General features: G+C 50.7%; 1 protein-coding gene across 9 annotated transcripts in view; it reads right to left on the bottom strand.

Annotated features, from left to right (window-relative positions):
* Nucleotides 1–4,979: 4,979 nt before the first annotated feature.
* LOC309446345 (caspase recruitment domain-containing protein 8-like) overlaps nucleotides 4,980–22,656 on the bottom strand; it is a 68,287-nt gene continuing 50,610 nt past the window's right edge. The window contains exons 1-11 of one of the 9 annotated variants that reach the window (XM_082066000.1): nucleotides 22,225–22,342; nucleotides 21,805–21,921; nucleotides 21,549–21,613; nucleotides 21,187–21,252; nucleotides 20,338–20,393; nucleotides 20,035–20,255; nucleotides 18,464–18,723; nucleotides 17,758–17,883; nucleotides 9,909–10,053; nucleotides 8,528–8,566; nucleotides 4,980–6,941 (exon numbers count right to left, since the gene is read on the bottom strand). In XM_082066000.1, the coding sequence (XP_081922126.1) occupies nucleotides 6,676–6,941; nucleotides 8,528–8,566; nucleotides 9,909–10,053; nucleotides 17,758–17,883; nucleotides 18,464–18,723; nucleotides 20,035–20,255; nucleotides 20,338–20,393; nucleotides 21,187–21,252; nucleotides 21,549–21,613; nucleotides 21,805–21,921; nucleotides 22,225–22,306 (1,443 nt within the window). In that variant the 5' untranslated portion in view covers nucleotides 22,307–22,342 and the 3' untranslated portion in view covers nucleotides 4,980–6,675. Of the gene's footprint in view, nucleotides 7,126–8,527; nucleotides 8,567–9,908; nucleotides 10,054–11,442; nucleotides 11,931–12,737; nucleotides 12,842–17,757; nucleotides 17,884–18,463; nucleotides 18,724–20,034; nucleotides 20,256–20,337; nucleotides 20,394–21,186; nucleotides 21,253–21,548; nucleotides 21,614–21,804; nucleotides 21,922–22,224; nucleotides 22,343–22,656 lie in introns of those variants that run through there. The other 8 variants (XM_082065994.1, XM_082065998.1, XM_082065999.1 and 5 more) reach the window with 8 other exon arrangements.

Genomic DNA, 22,656 nt, shown 5'->3' with positions numbered 1-22,656 from the left:
TGAATTCTTATATTCGCCCAAAAGTCCTATACCTCTCTTGAGTCAGGATTTGTTAAGTAAATTGTAAGTTCAAATAACGTTTTCTGAGAATTCTGTTTAGTTGCCTGTCCTACAAGCTTGGATGGTGCAGATCTGCGTGTGCAAGTGAGAAATCTCCAAGGAAATTTTGAATGCTGTATTTCCACTAGTATTAAGAGCCAATGTTTTGATAAAGCACTGATAGAGCTGAAACAAGACTTCGATCCGGTAAGGGAAAACAATATCCAATAAATGTGACAACAAAAATGGACTTAGAGATTTTGAGGAATAAAATTATGACAACCTTACAAGCTGACTGCATTCGATTGGACTTGCAGATTTGTCTATTTATAGCTACAACATAGAGAAAACTGTGGCTATTGTGAGACAGTATGATGAGATTGCTAGCAGACTGATATACTGATTGTTACTCTGATCAAGAAAAGCAGGGAATGAATTTAAGTCTCAATAGGCCATGATCCTTTTGTCATATATGTACCATTTGTGAAAATTAATTTTGATTTTTTTTATTTGCAATCTCTGTCTTTGTAAATGGCACTACCTGACTTTCTTAACAGCACAGCTTTTAGCATGCATAAATGTAAAAATGTAAATTGCTGCAGAACCTGCAAGTCTTTAACATCAGGTCACAGGCCATACGTGTGTCTGGTCTGATCCTACATACTTACAAAGTTTTTGTTGATGGTTCTGGGAAGTCTCATAAAGCTGTAGTGGTTTGGCGTGAAAATAACGATTAGCATCATTCTGTAAAAATTATTGAAGGTTCAACCCAATGAGCAGAACTTGGCGCAGCTTTACATTACTTAGAGCTTTTTAAGGAGGAACCTCTAAATTTGATTTGTGATTTTGAGTATGTAATCAAGATCCAACGCAAGTATCTGGTTCTGGACTTTGTTTGTTTGTTTGTTTGTTTCTTGAGAAACAAAAAGGGGGGAGAAGTAGGGAAAACATCACAAAACCAATTGTCAAAAGGATTATATGTGATGAATCACTTATATCTATGTGGTTCAGCCCAAATTTGCCCTGTGATGAAACACTCTGCAAGTATGACCCAAAACCATGCTAAATCAGAAAGAACCTACATTAGTTATGGTCAAATTACTAGTTAATGGTCAATGGGAAAGGCCACACCAACTGATAACCTGGGGGAGAGGCTCTGCTTGTGTCTTTACAGATCAAGGGCTGCAATGGTTGCCAGCACGAAATGTGAAACCTGTGCTATCTTCCTGACAATGATTGCTGCAGCTGTTGCGTTTTGGATGCCTGCACAAAGACTAACATGTGGATTACTTTAGCCAACATGACTGACCAGGACTCTATATGCCTAACTACGATGGCTCCGGAAAAACCGTTCCACACATGCTTGGTTGGTGTCTCCCTTGATGACTACAGCAGCATCACACAACTGTTTCAAAATAGTGGTCGGTGCAAAGGCATTGCAACAAACTGTAATAATACCAACATGGCACTTTGGATTAATTGCCTCCTGGAAGCAGATATTGAACCATAGGAACTGGAATTGCTGGCATCTATGCCCATGGATGTTTGTATCCAGCCGGTTTGTGAAAAGTGTCAGAACAATATACAAGAACATGATCGGATAAAACTGCAAAATGTTGATGTTACCCTTGGTGACTACAGAAATGAAACTCGATGGTGTAATGCCTCACAGAAGAATCCAAGAGATGTCATTGATAATGTGGGACAGCAACCCCAAAACCTCCTGTATGGTGTATTCTTGATCTGTGAAGATAGAGCCTGACCAGGAATTCCTTCTAATGCTGTTGGAGGACTGTGTATTTTGGGACTATTAACTCTCTTAACGCCCAATGTATCTACGATAATAGATCACAGAAGAGCAAGAAGAGAAAAACACTTTTTGCGTGTATATGAGTCAAAATGTGATGATAATGTAGATTTTTGAGGATCAGGTTTAAGGGTTTTAGGATCACTTGTATCTAGTGTTGGCACAACTAAAGCTTTAAATACTTTAGAAAAATTAGGATGCTGGCCAGTTAAGCAAACTAACAGAACTTCTAAGGCTTTAAGTGGACTTTTGTTAGATGTAGAATTTGTAAGACATGCTACACTGCAGAATACAGTCGCAGAAGACTTTTGTTATTAGCTCAAGGACATGGGCATGAAGGATGTGATGGTCTCTGCTGTATGGACCTAAAAGATAAATAGATTTCAATCCATAAGGAAATTCAACAACTTATGGACCACTCCCAAAAGATTCAAAAGGATATGGGGTTTTTCGGCCTAGAAAGTTTGATGAACTGGCTGAGACTGGGAGGATGGGTCAAAGACCTTTTGCAAGGTCTGTTAGCTATTGTGATTATTGCAGTTATTGGGCTTTTGTGTCTAACCTGTGTTTTATCTTGTATTAAGAGAATATTTGAGCGAACACCTGGGCAAGCTCTGCTCGTACAAAAAGAAAAAGGGGGGAATTGTCAGGGATTGGCTCCAGGAGCATGGATATGAGTCCATGAGTCCATTGTACGAGCAGAGTCCATTTTTAGCTGACATAAGTAGGCCTTAGTTAGCTTGACAATCAGGCCGTGGGGAAGGGGAGGATGGAAAAGTACTGACTGAGGCAGGCCTGCATGTCTTTGAAGAGATAAGAACCAGAAGACTGGGGAATGCCTTTGAAGAACCAGAAGAATGGGGGATGTCTGTGAAGAGATAAGAGTCAGAAGAATGGGGGATGTCTGTGAAGAGATAAGAGTCAGAAGAAGGAATGCAGGATATGCATAGTTAGCTAAACCCATGTAGGTGGAGTAAGTGAATGTAACCTTTTAGTGCTAAGCCTATTAGATAGAGACAAGTATGCATAATTATGGTATTTGGTATATATATACGCGCTATCCCGGGCAATAAAATTGAATCATGCTTTATCACTCTTGTGGAGTTGGCCTGCATGTTTTCCTCAGCCGCGCGCTAACAGAGCGCGGTCTGTGCACCGCGGGTCTGTGCCAGCTCCCGCTCTGCCAGGCTGTGCCGGGACAGACCGGGACTGCTGCAAACTGGTGGCCCATGGACACTGGCTGCATTTGGGGAGGGAAGGAGGTCAGCAGCAGGAGGGTGCTGTTGGCCCTCTGGGCTGAAAGCTGTTCCTGGCAGGGCTGGAGAGGCATGGCAGGGGTGCTGGGGGTCATGGCAGGGGTGCTGGGGGTCATGGCAGGGGTGCTGGGGGTCATGGCAGGGGTCCTGGGGGTCATGGCAGGGGTGCTGGGGGCTAGGAGGGTACTAGGGCAGAGGCAGGTGTGCTGGGACTCTTGGGATCCACCTTGTGTATTTTTATCAATGGTCTCTGCCCACAAGGCAGCAGATGTTGCTGAAACACGTTGAGGAGGCAGAGGTAATAATTTTACTGCTTTACTGCTTTATCAACTCAAAAATCACTACCCAAGCCCAGAAAAAAGCTTTTCCCTTGAGCACCAGTGTGACACCAACAGTGTCTTCCTGACAATGATTGCTGCAGCTGTTGCGTTTTGGATGCCTGCACAAAGACTAACATGTGGATTACTTTAGCCAACATGACTGACCAGGACTCTATATGCCTAACTACGATGGCTCCGGAAAAACCGTTCCACACATGCTTGGTTGGTGTCTCCCTTGATGACTACAGCAGCATCACACAACTGTTTCAAAATAGTGGTCGGTGCAAAGGCATTGCAACAAACAAACAGCCGGTCCGTGCGCTGCGATCGTTCCAGGCGGTTGAGAGCGGACAGTGCGGGGCCATCGTCCCTGCCCGACGCCGTGCCGTCAGGCCCCGCCGCCGGCTCCCGGGGCCCGCCCGCCCGCCGGCCCCGCCGCGCTGCCTCGGGGTCTCCGCCACCGCCGCCCCGCAGCGCCATCCCCGGCCCGGCTCAGCTCGGCCCGGCTCAGCTCAGCTCGGCTCGGCTCAGCACGTCCCGCCGCCGCGGAAGGAATATCCCGCGCTGCACCCGGTTCCCGCGAGAGGGAACCCCGCCCCGCCCCGCGATGAGAGAACCAATCAGAGAACAATCCAGCGAACTCCGCGGCACCTCCAGCCAATGGTGGAGAGAAGCGCCCCGGCGCGCCCCGCCCTGCCGGTTGCGGACCCGCCCGGGCCGAGCGGGAGAGGCGTCCCCGCTGCTCCAGGTCTGCGGTGGCGGCAGCTGCTGCCACCACGGGCTGCAAACCTGACAGCCCCTCGGTGGAGGAGCCGTACAGCGCGCTGTGCGTGTGTGCAGAGCCGTAACGGCATGGCCGCTTCTCGCCACCCCGGGATCCCACTGCCCGGCGCTTGGACACCAGGAACCGGGGTCCCTGTCCAGGGTGGGGATGTGGCTGCCCCATTCCCCTTTGTGGATTCAGCCAGCAGCGAAGACGAGCGCATATCCCAGACACACACCCGTGCACGCTCAGACACAGGACACCCAGACAGCCACGGGCAGGCGCTGCCGTCATCCGCACCCACACGCGGGACCCACATCACACACCAGCCCCGTCCCCTCCTCTCGTGGTGGCAGCGGTGGGAGGTCACTAGTGCGGCACACACGCACTTGAGGGTTCCCCAAGCACCGGTGTGGCCCCTCTGTCCCGCCAGCTCCCTGACCTGGACCCCAGCCCTCAGACACACCCCACGGGCCCTCGAGTCACCAGCTGGTCCGGCTTGAATTTTGCTGGTGAACGCACAGGCGCAGCTCCTGCACACCTGGTTTTGGGGGATACTCTCGCCCCCACCAGACACACAGGCTGTGCCACACGGTCCAGCCCCAGCTGCATGGAGCCCTAATTCGCCTCACTCCAGTGCCCCCAGTAGCTAGTTTTTGGGACACCATTCCCCAAAGACCCCCACTCCCTCTCACAGGTGACACCTGAGCCCCTGACGCACACGTGGGTCTCACCAGTTACTGGCACGCGGTCCTTGAAGCACAAGGGGTAGAGAGGATGATGACGCAGAGAAATAGTTAAGAAAACATTTAATGAGAAATATAAATATAGGACAGACTGTGGTGACCAGGCACAGGGCTCAGCCAGACCGGACCTGGTTTCTACCTGAGTGGCCCCTGTTCTTCACCTTCCTGCCCGCCCCCACTTTGTTCTCCTGGTTCCCTGGCAGATGCGCCCCCACCTCACCCCAGAGCAACAGAAACCTCCAGGCTGATGGACCCTTATGGTCATGCACACGCCCCTTGGTCGACAGACAAGGCCTTTGACCAATGAGGCACCTTGGTTGAGAGAAGCTTCTGGACAACTCCCATAAGTGGCCACAGCTCAGATTCCACTAGGGTGTAAATGGAGCCGCTGAGCCCCCTTTGAGTTGCTGTGCTGGGAGCAGTGGGTATGCGGTTCAAGACTCTCCTCCTTGGACTGGCTGTCTAAGGAATGTTCCCCGGGGACTGATACACCTCAGCTGCCTGGTAAGTGATCATCTGGGTGCCCCTGAGAGTCCTCACTGTGACACAGAATGGGAAGGTGTGCAGTTTGAATTATTACTCTAGAGTTTTGGGATCTGATCCCCTTGAGTTTGGGTTGGTTGTGTAGTAATTGAACTCATCCCTGACCCTTAACAAGGCAGAGACACACTCTTCTGTTTCTGCAGCGATGTGCTCTCCAGGTGTGCAAAAGAAGGAACAAATATAGACAAATATATATATATATATGTATATAAAACAAATATATAGTTCAGTGTCCCTTTGACCCCACAAAGTCACAGAGCATGTCGTGGGGGCCATTTCACTCAAGACTCCCTGCAAGTTACTTTGAGCACCCAGAAGTTGTTGTCTCTGCTTCGGCAACTGAGTTTCACCTGAGTTTGACCCAAAAAGTCTCTGCTGAGATCCTGGACACCAGAGCAGACTGCTCCTGCCCTGGCTGGCCCATTCAGCAGCAGTAGGATGTGATCAGTGAAGGCATCCACGTGATCCTGAAAGGAACTGACCTTATAGATGAGAAGAAAGTGATTTAAAATTAACCTGTTGGCTTGCTTTGAATGTAGAGCGGCTGCTATTGAGTCAGACTTTCTCTGAAGAGCCAGAGACTTTTGTTCTCTTTGCTATTTTTTGGGGTTTCTTTGGGAGGGGCTCCTTGTCCTGGCTGCTGCAGGGGTCAGGCTGCTTGTTTGGGCCTTCAGTGAATTTGGGTCATTTGGGTGAAGTAGGCTGGAGGGAAATGAGTGCAAGGTTTGATGTTGATAGGGGTTCACATCAGCACCTGTGGCTTGCTGTGTCTTGCGCATGAGAACAAGGCAGCTGTGCGTGGAAATGCAGCTCCCCTCTTCCAGCTGCCGGAGGTGTCCCTGGACGCTGAGGATGGGGAGGCTGAGCTGGAGGTCGCCGTTGTGATGGAAGCTCCTGTGCTGGCAGCTGCCTGCAGCTTCTGGAGAGGCCGAGCCCTGTCTCAGGGGCACACAGGGCTGAGGTATTGGCACTGGCTTAGGAACCAAGGTCTCTTGTTCCAGCAGCTTCTCACCAGTGGTTGGCATGACACTGACACTAGTTGTCCACCGCTGGCAACTGGGTTGTTCAGAAGGCTTCTTGTTGCTTTGCACCATGGATTTTCCCTTGAAAGTTCAGGATTCAGGTGCTAGTAAACCTGACTGCCCTTCCGTTGCTCCTCTAAGCTGAAGAATGGCAGCAAAAGCAGTCTGCTGTCCTTGGCCTAGGTGGACTTCTCCAGGTCTGCGATGAGGTAGGGGTCTTTCATCTGGAGGATCTGGTAGAGCTGCTGCTGGGCCTTCCGCCCTTTCTTCTTAACTAGGTCCAGCAAAGCTCGGTTCTTCCTCTTATTTGTATCTTGAGCTTGCAGCTCCTCTTCTTCATCACTGTTGATGACGTTTGCATCCCGCAAGTGTTGCAGAATGGTGGGGAGCTGCCTCATCCTGGAGCAGAGCTCAGTCTGGTGCTTCTCCACAAAGGCTGCACCTGGCAGACACCAAGCCCAAGTTACTGTGCTGCATGCAGCCAGGCAGCCGCAGGTCAGTGCCACACTGCGGTACGTGGAACCCAGAGCCAGCAGACACCATGGCTGTGCACCCTGTCCCACAGCCACGTGTCTGCATCCCTCCACCAGAACGGATGGGCACTGGCTGCAGCAGCAGTGGGAGCGCTGGAGGGAAAGCAAGGAAGGGGGCAGGAGCGTTAAGTCAGAGCCGGGGGAGGTGAGGTGGGTGGCAGCCCCATTCAGCTGCCAGAAACTGTCCCCTGTGGGATTCCTACAGTGTCTGGGTGTGAAGTTGCTGTCCTGCCACCGCCCTGCAAAGTGTGGAGCTCCTAACTCAGAGCACAGGTCACTCAAAGCTCTGAAATCTCACAGGACTGCAAGCGGCTTGTAAAGAAACAGAGCCTGGAAAGGCAGGCGAAGGCAGCGGGTGCTGAGCAAGCCGTGGGTTGGCGCAGGGCAGCGCTGCCCGTCCTCTCCTCCAAGCCCCCACCCAGTCCTCCTACGTGAGGCTGGAGTGGGCACCCAGAGGGCAACTCCCTGTAGAATCACAGGATGGTTTGGGTTGAAAGGACCTTCAAAGATCACCCAGTCCAACGCCCCACCATGGACAGGGGCATCTTTCATCAGATGAGGTAGCTCAGAGCTCCATCCAGCCTGACCTGGAACACTTCCCATGATGAGGCCTCTACAATTTCTCTGGGGAGCCTGTTCCAGTGTCTCAGCACCCTCAGCATAACAAATTTCTTCCTTTGTCCAATCCAAACTTGCCCTCTTTCAATTTATAGGCATTGCCCCTTGTCCTGTCCTTGCCCTTGTCTGCCACCCAACTCTCTTGATGATCCTGAGCAGGTTGTAGGCAGTGTGCTGACTCCACATGCATGGCAAGGAAGAAGACTAAGGCTAAGATGTCCAAGTTTGCATGGATCTGAGCCAGGCCTATCTGCCTCGACCTGCATCTTGGGTGCCTGGCTGGCGTCTTGGATCGGACCTTTCATTAGTAAGATGAGATGCAAGAGGTAATGATGAAGTGCTGTGGCCCTGGAGAAATTAGGCTGGGGATAACAGCTGCAGAGCTGCTGGGCAGCATGTTGTTGAAGCAAGTGGAAAGCAAAGCCCCTTGGTCAGAAACTCCTGGAGCTGCTGTCCCCTCTGCCAAGGCCTGGCTGCAGGCTCCTGCGCTGGGGCGTCCCTCCTGTGGAGAACCCTCCCGCTTGGCTGAAAGGCCCCCGAGCTGGCTGTACGGGATGCAGCAGCTCTACCACTTAGCAGAAATACAAAAAACTATTGTTTATGGACTGTGGACTGTAGCAGCTGCAGCTCATTCGCATGCCTGTTGCCAAAGTTGGCAAACCAGTTTCAAGGGTCACCTGCACTATGCATCTTCACCCAGCACATGGCACGGAGCATGCAGCCAGCAATGTGGGGATAAAAGACTGAGGTTGCAGCTTTCAAGGCTTTTTGGCCTAGAAACTATCAAAAGGATGGTAAAGAGACTGATATCTGCTTAAAACCCGAGGATGTTGAGCTCCAAAAAATTGATTCAGACCTCTGAAACACTGTACTGACCTGGAGATGGTCTTGGAGGCAGGGTCAAGAAGATTAATGTCACCTGAAAGAAAAGAAGAGAGATCACTGAATGTCCATGACTGAGATCATAGAATCATGGAATCCATAGAATGTCCTGAGTTGGCAGGGACCCAGAAGGATCATCGAGTCCGTCTCATGTCCCTGCACAGGACAAGCCCACAGTTCATACCATGTGTCTGAGGACATTGCCCAATAGCTTCTTGAACACTGTCAGGCTTGGGGCCACGTGAAGTTAACGGCATGTGTGGTGTCTGCTGAACCAAGCAGGCAGCAGCTGAGCAGAGAGATGTGGAGATTAGGAACGTGCTGCTCTGGAGCTGGGTGCACCTCTGTCCCCCCAGGAGACACAAGAAGACGAGGCTTGGCACCTGCCCTCGCTAACGCTGCTGCTTCTGCCTCCATCAGGTGATAGGACAAGAGGAAATGGTTTCAAGTTGCGCTGAGGGAGGTTTAGATTGGATATTAGGAAAAAATTATTCCTGGAAAGGGCTGTTGGGCATTGGAACAGGCTGCCCAGGGCAGTGGTGGAGTCACCATCCCTGGAGGGGTTTAAAAGGTGTTTAGAAGAGGTTCCTGGGGACATGGTGTAGTACCAGATTTAGGTTGCGGTTGGACTCGATGGTCTTGAGGGTCTCTTCAAAATGATTCTATGATTCTGTGAGCATCGGCTGTCCTGCCCAAAGTTCTGCATGAGACCCAGGTCAGTACAGTCAGCCCTAGAGCAGAGTAGCTGCCAGCAATGGCCTCTGGGTGCCACAAGAGAGCGGTGCCCACTCCACCAGCGGGATCGCTGCTGCTGCAATCCTGACGCAGCTGGAGCAGAGATGCGAGATGAAGGCAGACAGTGGTCCCTCTGGCCTTGCCCTGACCTGGGAGCTCTGGGTGTTGTTTTACACACTGGAGTCACACCCAGGAAAATCTGGGAGACTAGTGCTGCCTGGAAAACTATTTTTAAGACCCTGATATTCACCACAATTTTGGTATGCTCCATCCCTCCTCTGCATTGCACAGTGGTTGCACAGGTAAGTCTGTGGGCGTCTATTATGTTAATGGACTTTAAAGAATAGGTCAGATTTCTGTGCAAACTGTAGCCAAGAGAACAGAGCGACCCTGATAGTACTGTCATGCTCTCTTCATCCCCAACGTCTGAAACTCCACGTTAAACCTGAAGCTCTGGTCTGCTGACATTGGGGTGTCCTTTCAGGTCCCTGCTCTGCAGCAGCCAGTTGCTGCATATGCAGAGTTTGCTTTCCCTGCAGGACACCTGGACAACTGTGACCACACAATGCATGAGATCTGCTTGGGTGGTGTGGTACCCCTGCTTTTGAGGTGAGCGAGCCCCCAGGTGGACCTGCTGTTCCTACCTGATCTCAGTGATGCCCTCCAGACCTCAGTGCCATTGCGTGTGTCTGTCATAAGGAAACTCATTTCCTCAACCATGTTCTTGATGTAGATCTCAACAAAGCGCTGCTCGGTTTTTGGACTCCTGTAGCAAAATGTAAATTCTGTCTGCAAAGGTAAGAAGCAAGTTGAGTCTGTCTCTCCATGGGGAGCTGCAGTGAATTCACATACATCATCCTGTGTTTTCTGGCCGTACCAGCAAGAGGAAAGACAAGGGAAGATGCACATGTCAGGGCTTTGCTCTGCTGCCAATGTCACAAATTGTGGTTGGAAGGGACCCCTGGAGTGTCTTACCTGACCTGCCTCGCAAAGATGGGCCAATGTCCAGTCTGGATGTGCTCAGCTGGGTGTTTGTCTAGCTGAGTACGGAGAAGCTCAAAGAGCAGAGATTCACGCTGTCCTGGTTTTGTTAAAAAACAAGTTTCCCTTTCAGTGAATTTGCCTGTCAGCTAAAGCCTTCATATTAACTGCATTTTCCTGGAGAACCAGACACATGTTTTGGTAAACCTAGCAATGGAATGCAAACTTATTGATAAGCATGGATGGACATCTCGCGAGAGGGGCGACGAGAAACAAGTGACCAAGAAACTGACCAACTGTGTATAACATTCCATTCACGTGAATACTTCATATAAAAGTGGGAGATCACAAGGATCTCGTCCCTTTGCCCTTTGCCCTTTGCCCTTTTCCCTTCTGCTTATGGCTGACCTTAGGAGAGGATCTTGCTGGTCGTCCCTGAGAACTGAGGCCTAGTGAGAGACTGAATCCAGCTCCGGTTGGCTGCAGAGTCTGATCCAGGACTTTGGTGGCCGGCTCTGCAGTTGCTGAGACTTTCAAGATGGGTTTTGTATATTTTGTATTATTTTCTCTATTCTTATTAGTAGCATTAGTAAAACATCTTTAATTTTTCCAACTCTCTTCTCTCTGTTCTTCTTTCCCTCCCAATCGCCTGTGCTGAGTGGGAAGGGGGGAGAGGGAGGGGCAAAGAGGGGGAAGTGGGGGGGGAGAGGGGGTTAACAATACATCTGCCAGGGTTTTATTGTCACCCCGCAATCTTCACCCTCGACAGATAATTGGCGCCCAACGTGGGGCAAGAGAAAGGGGTAAATTTAAAGATTTTTGGCTTTTCTACTGCTCTGACGTACCTTTCAGTTTTCTTGGCACGGTGCCAACTCATAAAGTTGTGATACTCGCGCGTCTGTTTTCTTTGGATATTATTTAGTGGTATTAAGCCAAAGTGAATTACACTGATTTAAAGATGTTATGGCATAGGTTGTATCAGTTGTTTTCTACATTGTGCTCACTGATTCCATATCTGTGTTGGGCCTTCTTTTTAAATCGAAGTATTCATTATATAACAACAAGGAACTGGACAATGGTCATAATGATGTTGTGTGGTTTGTCACTAGTTTACTTAATTATACTGCAGCCTCTAATGAGTTTCTACTCGCTTCTGCTTTACCTTGAAAAGCCTCCAGGAGAGATTAAAGAGCGGTATGGCTCTGTGTTTGCTAATTGGTCAAGCGAATCTTTAGAAAGGCTGACTAACAATACTTTCGTTTTTTCGCTAGGAGAGTTCGCAAATGTTTTAGAGAATTTTGCATATCCTTGGAGTTTTGATAAAACTGTGATGGTGTTATCTGGTTTGCTGTATGTGTGTCAGTTTGTGCTTCTGTTAAGAGAAATGGCGTTCAACAGGAGGTTTGCGTCTCTTTGTTGTCCTGAGATTTGCAGTGCGTCTTCGGAAGCTTTAGCAAAAAGCTCTCCTGGCCGCTCGAGAAAGAGCAAAACAGCAAAAGCTGCAGCTGCTGCCGCCCCAACCGCGGCTTCGCAGGCTGAAGGTACAGCTCCTACGCAGAGTTCTTCTGTCAAGGCCATTGCTGATAACATTACTTCTCCAGCGCCAAAGGCAGCCCCCCTTTCTTCACACACTGGGCACTGTTGCTGCTGTAACCACAGTAACCACTGTGACAGTCATTCAGACTCTGGAAATGAATCAAATGATGGCAAACCCGTATCAGCATCAGTTGCCGGTTGTAAGAAAGTCACTAGAAAGACTACCCGTGCAGCAGATGATGGCACAGGGCCAACATCAACCCAAGGGGCATCATCAGGACAGGGAGGAGATGAAGTGACCACTACTCGGTCCTTTTCTCCAGGTGAGCTGAGAGATCTGCGAAAAGACTTTAGTCGTCGTGAAGGCGAGAATATTTTAACCTGGTTGCTCTGATGTTGGGACAATGGGGCAGAAACAATTGAATTGGAAGGTGGTGAAGCCAGGCAGCTGGGATCTCTGTCAAGAGATTCCACCATTGATAGGGCAATTTCAAGAGAGTCTAATGCCACTACTCTCTGGACCCGACTCCTGGCAGCTATGAAAGTAAGATTTCTCTACAAGGAAGATTGTATATCCAAGTTAGGGAAATGGAATACTATGGAGAAAGGTATTCAGTTCCTGAGAGAATTAGCTGTGTGAGAGATCATCTATTTTGGACCAAACAGCCAAGAGGGGACAGACCCAGATAGAATCAATTGTACACGACCTCTGTGGTGCAGATTTGTACAAAGTGCACCACCTGCATATGCTCAGTCATTGGCAGGAATGGTCTGGTCAGCTGGAGGTGCACGAGATATTACTGAAGTGATTGAGCAGCTCCGGAACTTTGAGGACAGCCTTGCTGGTTCTCTACGGGCTTGTGTCTTTGCTGTGGAGAAACTGTGTGAAAAGTCTAATGACTGGTTTGAAAAGCTATTGCAAGAAATCAAAGACCTCAGAGAAGACACATACCATTCACGACCTGCACAAACCTATGTCTCAGCTGTTAGGAAAAGGCGTTTCCAATCTCGAGAGAGAGGACAGAGGCAGCCCACAAAAAGAGGTTCACTGTGGTTCTTCCTACATGAGCAGGGAGAAAACATGAATAAGTGGCATGGAAGACCTACCTCAGAACTTCAGGAACGAGTACGTGAGATCAAAGGAAAAACTCCTAGGAAGGTGGCTGCTCCAGTTTACAAAAGGAGCAGAAGAGATTCTGATGCTCTTGAAGGAACCTCTAATTCACACCCAGAAACTGTGCAAAACAGAAATTAGAGGTGCCCTGCCTCCAACCAGGTGGAGGAAAGGGATAACAGAGTTTATTGAACTATACAAATACGATGGCCTGGTACAACACACCCCCAGGAGTACAAAGCTTTAGTGGACACTGGTGCTCAGTGCACAATAATTCCTTCTAATTATAAAGGAACGCAATCCATCAATATTGTTGGAGTGACTGGAGGATCCCAGGAACTGACTGTTGTAGAGGCTGAAATGAGCCTAACTGGAAAAAACTGGCAAAAGCATCCTATTGTGACTGGTCCAGATGTTCCGTGCATCCTTGGCATAGACTACCTCAAGAGAGGGTATTTTAAGGACCCAAAAGGGTATAGGTGGGCATTTGGTATAGCAGCTGTGGACACTGAGGAAATTGAACAGCTGTCTGATTTGCCTGGTCTTTCAGATGATCCTTCTGTTGTAGGACTGCTGATGGTTGACGATCAGCAGGTGCCAATTGCTACCACGACGGTGCATCACCGGCAATATCGCACCAACCGAGACTCTTTGATTCCTATCCAGAAGTTGATCCGTCAATTGGAAAGCCAGGGTGTGATCAGTAAGACTCGCTCACCTTTTAACAGCCCAATCTGGCCAGTGCGTAAGTCTAGTGACGAGTGGAGACTAACTGTGGACTATCGTGGCCTGAATGAAGTTACGCCACCACTGAGTGCTGCTGTGCCTGACATGCTAGAACTGCAATTTGAACTGGAGTCAAAGGCAGCGAAGTGCGATTGCTACAATTGACATTGCTAATGCATTTTTCTCTATTCCTGTAGCAGCAGAGTGCAGGCTGCAGTTTGCTTTCACCTGGAGAGGCATCCAGTACACGTGGAATCGCTTGCCCCAGGGGTGGAAACACAGTCCTACCATCTGCCATGGACTGATCCAGACCACGCTGGAGCAAGGTAAAGCTCCAGAACACTTGCAATATATTGATGACATCATCATATGGGGCGACACAGCGAAAGAAGTCTTCGAGAAAGGTGAGAGAATAATTCAGATTCTTTTGGATGCTGGTTTTGCCATAAAACGAAGCAAGGTCAAGGGACCTGCACGAGAGATCCAGTTTTTAGGAATAAAATGGCAAGATGGCCGTTGTCAGATCCCAATGGATGTGATGCATCCCAATGGATGTGATGCATCCCAATGCAGCAATGTCTCCGCCTACTAATAAAAAGGAGACACAGACTTTCTTGGGCATTGTAGGTTTTTGGAGAATGCATATCCCTGACTACAGCCAGATTGTGAGCCCTCTCTATCGAGTGACTCGTAAAAAGAACCAATTTGAGTGGGGCCCTGAACAACGACAAGCCTTTGAACAAATTAAGCGTGAGATAACTCATGCGGTGGCCCTTGGACCAGTTCGGACTGGACTAGATGTTAAAAATGTGCTCTACACCGCAGCTGGAGATAATGGACTTACCTGGAGCCTCTGGCAGAAAGCACCAGGAGAAACCCGAGGTCGACCCCTAGGTTTTTGGAGTCGAGGATACAAAGGATCTGAGGCGAACTATGCTCCAACTGAAAAAGAGATACTAGCAGCATACGAAGGAGTTCGAGCTGCTTCAGAAGTGATCGGTACTGAAGCACAGCTCCTCCTGGCACCTCGACTGCCGGTGCTGAGCTGGATGTTCAAAGGGACGGTTCCCTCTCCACATCATGCAACCAAAGTTACGTGGAGTAAATGGATTGCATTGATCACGCAACGAGCTTGAATTGGAAGTCCCAATCGCCCAGGGATCTTAGAAGTGATTACAGACTGGCCAGAAAGCAAAGACTTTGGGATGTCTCCAGATGAGGAGGAAGTAAAACGTGCTGAAGAAGCACCACCGTATAACACCCTTTCAGAGACTGATAAGCAGTATGCACTGTTCACAGATGGATCCTGTCGTCTTGTAGGAAAACATCGAAGGTGGAAAGCTGCTGTGTGGAGTCCCACACGACAAGTTACAGAAGCCACTGAAGGACAAGGTGAATCGAGTCAATTTGCAGAAGTGAAAGCCATCCAGCTGGCTTTGGACATTGCTGAACGAGAGAAGTGGCCAATACTTTATCTCTATACTGACTCATGGATGGTAGCAAATGCCTTGTGGGGGTGGCTATAGCAGTGGAAGAAAAGCAACTGGCAGCGCAGAGGTAAACCCATTTGGGCTGCCACACTGTGGCAAGACATTGCTGCTCGGCTAGAGAGCCTGCCTGTGAAAGTTCATCATGTAGATGCTCATGTGCCTACAAGTCGAGCCACCGAGGAACATCTGAACAACCAACAAGCGGATCAAGCTGCTAAGATTAAAGTAGCTGAGGTGGACTTGGACTGGCAACATAAAGGTGAACTTTTCCTAGCTCAGTGGGCCCATGATGCTTCAGGGCATCAAGGTAGAGATGCAACATATAAATGGGCTCGCGATCGAGGGGTGGATTTAACTATGGACACTATTTCACAGGTTATTCATGAATGTGAAACTTGTGCCGAAATCAAACAAGCGAAACGGTTAAAGCCTGTATGGTATGGGGGGCGATGGTTAAAGTACAAGTATGGAGAAGCTTGGCAGATTGATTATATTACACTTCCACAAACACGTCAAGGTAAGCGTTATGTACTTACAATGGTGGAAGCAACCACTGGATGGTTGGAAACATATGTCGTACCTCATGCTACAGCCCGAAATACTATCTTGGGCCTTGAAAAGCAAGTCCTTTGGCGACACGGTACGCCAGAAAGAATTGAATCAGACAACGATACTAATTTCAAAAACAGTATTATAGACAATTGGGCCAAAGAACATGGTATTGAGTGGGTATATCATATTCCATATCATGTACCAGCCTCTGGGGAAATTGAAAGGTACAATGGTTTGCTAAAAACTAGACTAAAGGCAGTTGGTGGTGGAACCTTTAAAAACTGGGATTCACGTTTAGCAAAAGCCACTTGGTTGGTCAACACCAGGGGATCAACCAATCGAGCCGGGCCTGCCCAATCAGAAATTCTACGGACTGTAGAAGGAGATAAAGTCCCTGTAGTACACATGAAAAATATGTTAGGAAAGGCAGTCTGGGTTCCTCCTGCCTCAGGCAAAGGCAAGCCCATTCGTGGGATTGTTTTTGCCCAGGGACCTGGCAGCACCTGGTGGGTGATGCTTAAGGATGGAGAAGTTCGGTGTGTGCCTCAAGGGAATTTGAGTTTAGGTGAAAATATTCAATACTGAACTGCAGGATGTGAATTGCCATACTAACAGTATTTAATAAGTGTTTTTCAGATCAAGACAGTGATGATGAAACCAGAGCTAGCTTCTTCGAGTGGCACCTGACAACTTCTTCGAAGTTGATGTCTTTAACCCACAAACAATGGTCATGAGATGCACTTGCACCATTTTTCCTGCCCTGGGAGACTGTTGTGACAAGATGAACTTAATGAACTTTTTAAAGGATGGTCCACTGATTAATTACTCCTGTGTATATATGTACATATGTGTATATATATATATAGTAGTAGTGATTAATTAGATTGTGTTGATAGATTGTATTGATAAGGTTCAAGTATTCAGTGAATGGCATATTATAAGGGGTGGAATGTCCTGGTTTTGTTAAAAACAAGTTTCTCTTTTAGTGAATTTGCCTGTCAGCTAATGCCTTCATATTAACTGCATTTTCCTGGAGAACCAGACCCATGTTTTGGTAAACCTAGCAATGGAATGCAAACTTATTGATAAGCATGGATGGACATCTCGCGAGAGGGGCGACGAGAAACAAGTGACTAAGAAACTGACCAACTGTGTATAACATTCCATTCACGTGAATACTTCATATAAAAGTGGGAGATCACAAGGATCTCGTCCCTTTGCCCTTTGCCCTTTGCCCTTTTCCCTTCTGCTTATGGCTGACCTTAGGAGAGGATCTTGCTGGTCGTCCCTGAGAACTGAGGCCTAGTGAGAGACTGAATCCAGCTCCGGTTGGCTGCAGAGTCTGATCCAGGACTTTGGTGGCCGGCTCTGCAGTTGCTGAGACTTTCAAGATGGGTTTTGTATATTTTGTATTATTTTCTCTATTCTTATTAGTAGCATTAGTAAAACATCTTTAATTTTTCCAACTCTCTTCTCTCTGTTCTTCTTTCCCTCCCGATCGCCTGTCCTTAGTGGGAAGGGGGGAGAGGGAGGGGCAAAAAGGGGGAAGTGGGGGGGAGAGGGTGTTAACAATACATCTGCCAGGGTTTTATTGTCACCCCGCAATCTTAACCCTCGACACACGCCCTTCTAACTTTCTCTGACAGCTGCATCTCCACTGAGTGGTAAAAGATTCTATAAGATTGAGCCTGAACTTCCCAGGTTGCAACTTATGGCTTTTAGCGCTTTTATCTGACATTGCCGAGAGCTTGGCTCTGTTGTCTTTACAACTGCTCGTCAAGACAGAGTCCCCAGCTGCTACCTGGTCATTTGGGAGGTGGGAAAACCAAACCCTACCTTGTTATTCATGTGTTTAAGACTATCTGTCAATTAAGCTGGAGACCCCCCTTTGGGGCTTTTGGGTGGGCTCTGTGCTCTTTCTGGGGATGTGTATCATGAGACACCTTTGCCAGTTGTAACCAGTGCAGCTCCCTGCACCTCTGGCTCTGAGACCAAGTGACACAGATTCTGGTAGCAGAACATGGCTGAGGACAGACACTTATTGTGTTTACTGCTTCATTGAAGAAAAACAAAAAAAGGAACAGTCACACTTACATCAGGTGTTATCTCTGTGAATCTTGTACTGGTCACCCGATAAGTGCAACCGAAGAACAGAGGATTAAATGGAGAAGGCTTGGGAATAAGTTTTGAATTCCAGTTCCTTTCTTGTTTCTCAACGGCCTGTAAACATCGAGTGTCAGTTTTAAAAGAGGAGAAAAGAAAGCGCTGTGAACTGCAGGCAGCCCTGGAAAAGTCAAGAGGAGAAGAGAGCGCCCCGGTCAGCACAGCCCACGGGGCGTGCGTTCCAGGCAGGGCTGTGCTGCGGGGGCCGGGAGCTCCGCTGGCGCGGGCGGGAGCGTGGGCAGGTGCCGCGCTGTGGCGCTGGGAGAGAGGGCAAGGGCTTGTGCACAGCAGAACGGCTGGTACGCAGCCACCTATTGCTGTGCCTGGCAGCGGCCAGCAAGTCCTGCATCTGCTCTGTGCTGCAGAGCACCCTGTGCCACGGCTTCGGCTGTGCCAGGACAGGCTGTCCCAGCCGAAAACACAGAGAGTGGTTCCTGGAGCGTCTGGGAAAGAGGAGAGTGGGGGAGGCAGGAGCAAGGATGCTCCTCCTGTGGGAGATGGGGGCACAGGACCGTATGTAAACCAGAGTGTGGTGGCAGAAAAGTGGAGGCGTCTCTGGCTATCAAACCCAGTCCCTGGTGCTGCAGCCACCCAGATATCATCCATTTTTAACACAGTCAAGCTCACTCTGCCTTACCTGCTTCACAGAGTTGTCATCCGGGATGAGGTAGAGGTGAAGAGTTGTGTCTGCAGCATTGAGCTGGTGGAAGATCAGCACCAAGGAGTGCACAGGGAATGAATATAAGGTTGAACATAACCTCATCCAAAGCACCCCAAGCAGTGAGAAACTGGGATTCTCCAGGACAGCAGAGAAGGCAATCAGTCTTGTTGGTCTCTGCAGGGTCATATTCCCAGATTCAAAATGGGCAATGAAGCACAGGTCGGTATCTATGTCTTCTGCAAGAGACAGAAAAGGCAACAAGGTTCTGTTTGTTCACCCTGGCAACTTACCAGGCTGCCTCCTTCTCTTGGAGGCTTTAGCATCAGAAAGAAGACAAGTGCACACATAGGATGACGTGCTTAGCTGCTGGTCCCATGTGTGCCCTGGTCTCCTGGGTTTAGCAGAGCGTCGCAGGCCTTTGGCATTGTTCCTGTGGGCTCAGAAAACTGCAAATCTGAAGGTGGCCGCTTGGGCCTGTGAAAATTGTCAGACTGTATCCGTGCAGCCTCCTGCGTGCAAGCACCACACCAACACGTACCGGCGAGGCAGACGGTCACTGTGTGACCAGTCACTCTAGTTTTTGATCACCAGAGCAGCCTGAGCAACCTGAGGTGCCATCCCGAGGGATCAGCGGGTCAGAGAGCTCTGCTGATTCCCAGTCACTGGGATAGTCTCTGGAGCACACTTTGCTATTAACCTGACAGATTAATATAATTACAGCATTGTGCATAGCACGGCTGTGTCAGTGAAGAGTGCGTAGAGCCACTTTTTGGGCAGCGCGGCTGCACTTGCCAGGCCCTGGGCGGGACATGGAACCCAGTGACAAGAAACGGCTCAGTTTTGGAAGAGGACACGGATTTGGCAGGAAGAGTCCCTCGGCCAGCACGGCCGGGGCCTGTGTCAGAGCCCCCAGCACGGGGCACTGGGACTCGTCTGTGTGCCCGGCAGCCCAGCACCTTCTCTGCTCATTAGCAGCGGCTCATTAAGAGCGGTGCAGGGCACAGGACCCAGATCCAAGCCTTGTGGCTTCTCCTGCTGCCTGGCTGAAAATGGACAATTTCAATCTACTTATTCTCCTGCCCAGGCCAGCTCTGGCCTCGTCCATCCCACTACGGGGTGGTCCAGCCTGTGGGTGGGCGCAGCCGGCCGGCTCCTGTCCCGCTGGAGCAGATCAGGGGTGGCCATTGGCATCCACAGTGGCCACAGGGGCAAAGGGCTGAGCAACTCTCCAGGGGAGCCCAGGGGCTGATCTGCAGCTGGGCTGGACAGTGCCCAGGGGTCATCATGGCAGCTGGGAGGAGAGGTGGGTGAGGAGGGGCAGGTGGTGTGGAGCAGGAGCTGGGGAAGGGACCACTGCGAAGGCTTGAGAGAAAGTGAGGGAAGGATGAAGGACCCAAAGCAAAGCAGAGGAATACGAGGGAGTACAGGGGACCTTGGAGGGAAGGGAGAATTTGGCCCTGTCTGGACAGACGTCTCTCTCCAAGGAGCCAGAGACGTCCCTGAGCAGATGGTGGCTTTGGAAACGCGGGTGCCTGCGGCTGCCGTACCTGCCAGGCAGATGAAATGGGGGAGACGCACCGCCCGCACGATGCCGGAATGCACCGTGATGTGGAACGGGGGTCCGGCGGGCACCCACTTTTCCTGGTCATCCCTGCTGAGGTACCGGGTCCAGGTGGCATAGCTGTAGGTGACGGTCACTGCTGACTTCACCTCGAAGCTGAGGCCGGTGATGGAGCACTGGAAGATGCCTTCACCAGGGAGGTCTGCTCTGCAGGTGGGAGGACCGACAGGCTCATGCCACCTGGCACAGGGCTTTGGAAGGTGCTCCCGCTACACCCAACAGCTCTTACCGGTACATGTTCATCCCAGAGGCTCCGATTATCTTTGGTGTCACTTCTGGAAGTACCTGCAACACAAGTGTGGCCAGTTTGGGACTGGAAGGGGTGTTGCACGCTGGGTGCTGCTTGCAGGAGGCATGCAGGGATTTACAGCGAAACACGCTGCTGCTTGGCGTGGGAGCTGGAGCCTCGCAAGCAGCAGCAGGGGAGCAGCAGCTGCTGCCCGGTGCCCGGAAAGTCATCACCCCAGCGGTGAAGAGCCCAGAAAAATCATTGACTGGCAGGTCCTCTGCCCTGGGATGTGGAACAAGCACTGGCCCTGTCTGAGGCTCACGACCCCTTTACTGCAGATCCCTGTAGCCGTGCCCAAGAGAAATCCTGCGTGCAGGCAGAGCCAGGAGGACTGAACCCTTCGCCCCACGTTGGTAGATGGCACTGGGGTGGGGGAGGCATGGGTGTGTCACCCACTGCTTTTTAGGATGCATTTTGCAAATGAGAATTCCAGCTAGGAAAGTTTCTGTCTGCTGAGAGAGAGACAATGTTGTTAACTGATGACTTTCTTGTGGGTAAAGCCTGGGGTTGTTCTCTCTCTGCCGTGGTGCATCAGCAGAGAGGTCAGTGGCCAGAGGCAGATGAGATGTTTAGCAGCCAGAATAAATTTGGGATGGAATCAAGTGGTATTTGTTGTCTCACAAACTGGAAAACTGGGGAGCATGTGCTGAGTTAGCATAGCAAAAGAGGCCGGGGTCTTTTGGAGGATGCAGCGCTGGTGCGAACAACAGGTTTGAAGGCAGACTCAGGCTCCCAGCCGAGAGCCAGGGCCAGTCCCTGCTGTGCCATTTCCCTTGGCAAAGCCCTTACCTCCGCCGTGCAGCTCCTGCACGTTCCCTGCGGTGATGAGCCCGGGTTCATCGATGGAAAGCTCGCCTGCAGAGGGAACATAGGGGAACGCGCTGACAAGCTGTCTTTGTCCCCTCCAGCCATGCTTGCGTGCTGTGCCCGCCTGGCCTGCCGGCAGGGACAGGTCCCTGTCCTGGGACCAGGGGCAGCACCCACCAGCTCCTGCCCCCCACAGCGGTTCTGCAGTGATGGGCAGCACCAGACCCTCCATGCTCAGGAGCGGCTGTGAGCCCCTGTGCTGCAGCCGTGCCGTCCCCCCCAGCCCCGCGGTGCTCCTCACTGCGGCACAACAGCCTCGGGCACCCTGTCCCACCAGAACTCACCTCTGCGCTCCCCGAGGCCTTGGCTGGCAGAGATTCATGAGGGTCTGCCACCAGCTTCTGTAGGTCTAAGTTTTTGAATGGAACAACAAGAAGACATTGTCATTTCTTGCCTCATGTTTGAGAGAAGAAGCCATCCGCAAGCAGGTTTCACCCAACCTTCCTGATCCCATTAGCCACACTGGTCCCCTTGTGTGGCTCCTACATCTACCGCAACTTCGACATTATCCTGCATGAATCATGGCAGAGGTTTGCTCACCAAAACGCCGTGGCTTGATGTCCATCACTTGCCGATATAGACGTTCAGGAACTTCGTCCCAGGGCATGACATTACCTGGAAGTTGACTTTTGAGAGCTGAACTATCACCACCTCGCACTGCAACAGCAACGCAAAGCAGAGCAGAGCTCAGGAGCCAGGTCGTGTCCAGAGGAGCATCCCTTCCTCTGCCCGTCTTCTCCCAAGTCTTGATGCCTTTGCTATGAAAGCTGTTCCTTTGGGTCTGAGCCCACTCACACCAAGCTGCTGGGCACCAGGAATCCCACCCAGCGGCCGGGCCCAGGAGGGCAGCGCACTGCAGGGCTGAGGACACGCTGCCAGTGCGCACTCCTGAATCCCTCCCATCTGCCGTACAGAGACCAGATTTCTTGCTCGGCTTCCAGAAGCAAAGTGCTTCCTCACCCTCCTGCCAGGTGCCTCCCTGGACCCTCGCCTTCCTCCCAGCTTGCAGTGGGCTGTCGGCCGTGGGCTGCTGCTCCGCCATGGCGCCTCTTGCAGCCGCTACACAGGATCCGGGGCTCCGGCTCCGTCACTTCCCCAGAAATCGAAAGCACCGGGTGATGTCAGGGCTGAGCCGCTGCCAAAGCTCCTTCCCGCCTCAGCTGAGTGCTTCTCCTCCCGCCCGCAGCCCTGCCTGCTCGGTCTCTCTCCCTGCCTGCACTGGGCTCTCTGCCCTGGGCTGCTGCATCCACACAACCTCTGTCCCTTGTTCTCTTCTCTCTCCCCTTCTCCCCCACCAGGCTCGTGCTCCAGCCTTTCCTTGCCCGGGGAAGGCTGTGCAGGGCTGTGCAGCCAAGGGCAGAGCTTTTTGCCAAGGGACCAGGGCAGCAGAGT

This window comes from Streptopelia decaocto (genome assembly GCF_964273445.1).
Source record: "Streptopelia decaocto genome assembly, chromosome: 15".
NCBI lineage: Eukaryota > Metazoa > Chordata > Aves > Columbiformes > Columbidae > Streptopelia > Streptopelia decaocto.
The sequence above is the reverse complement of the archived record's forward strand: the minus strand, read 5'-3'. Positions and strand labels throughout refer to the sequence as shown.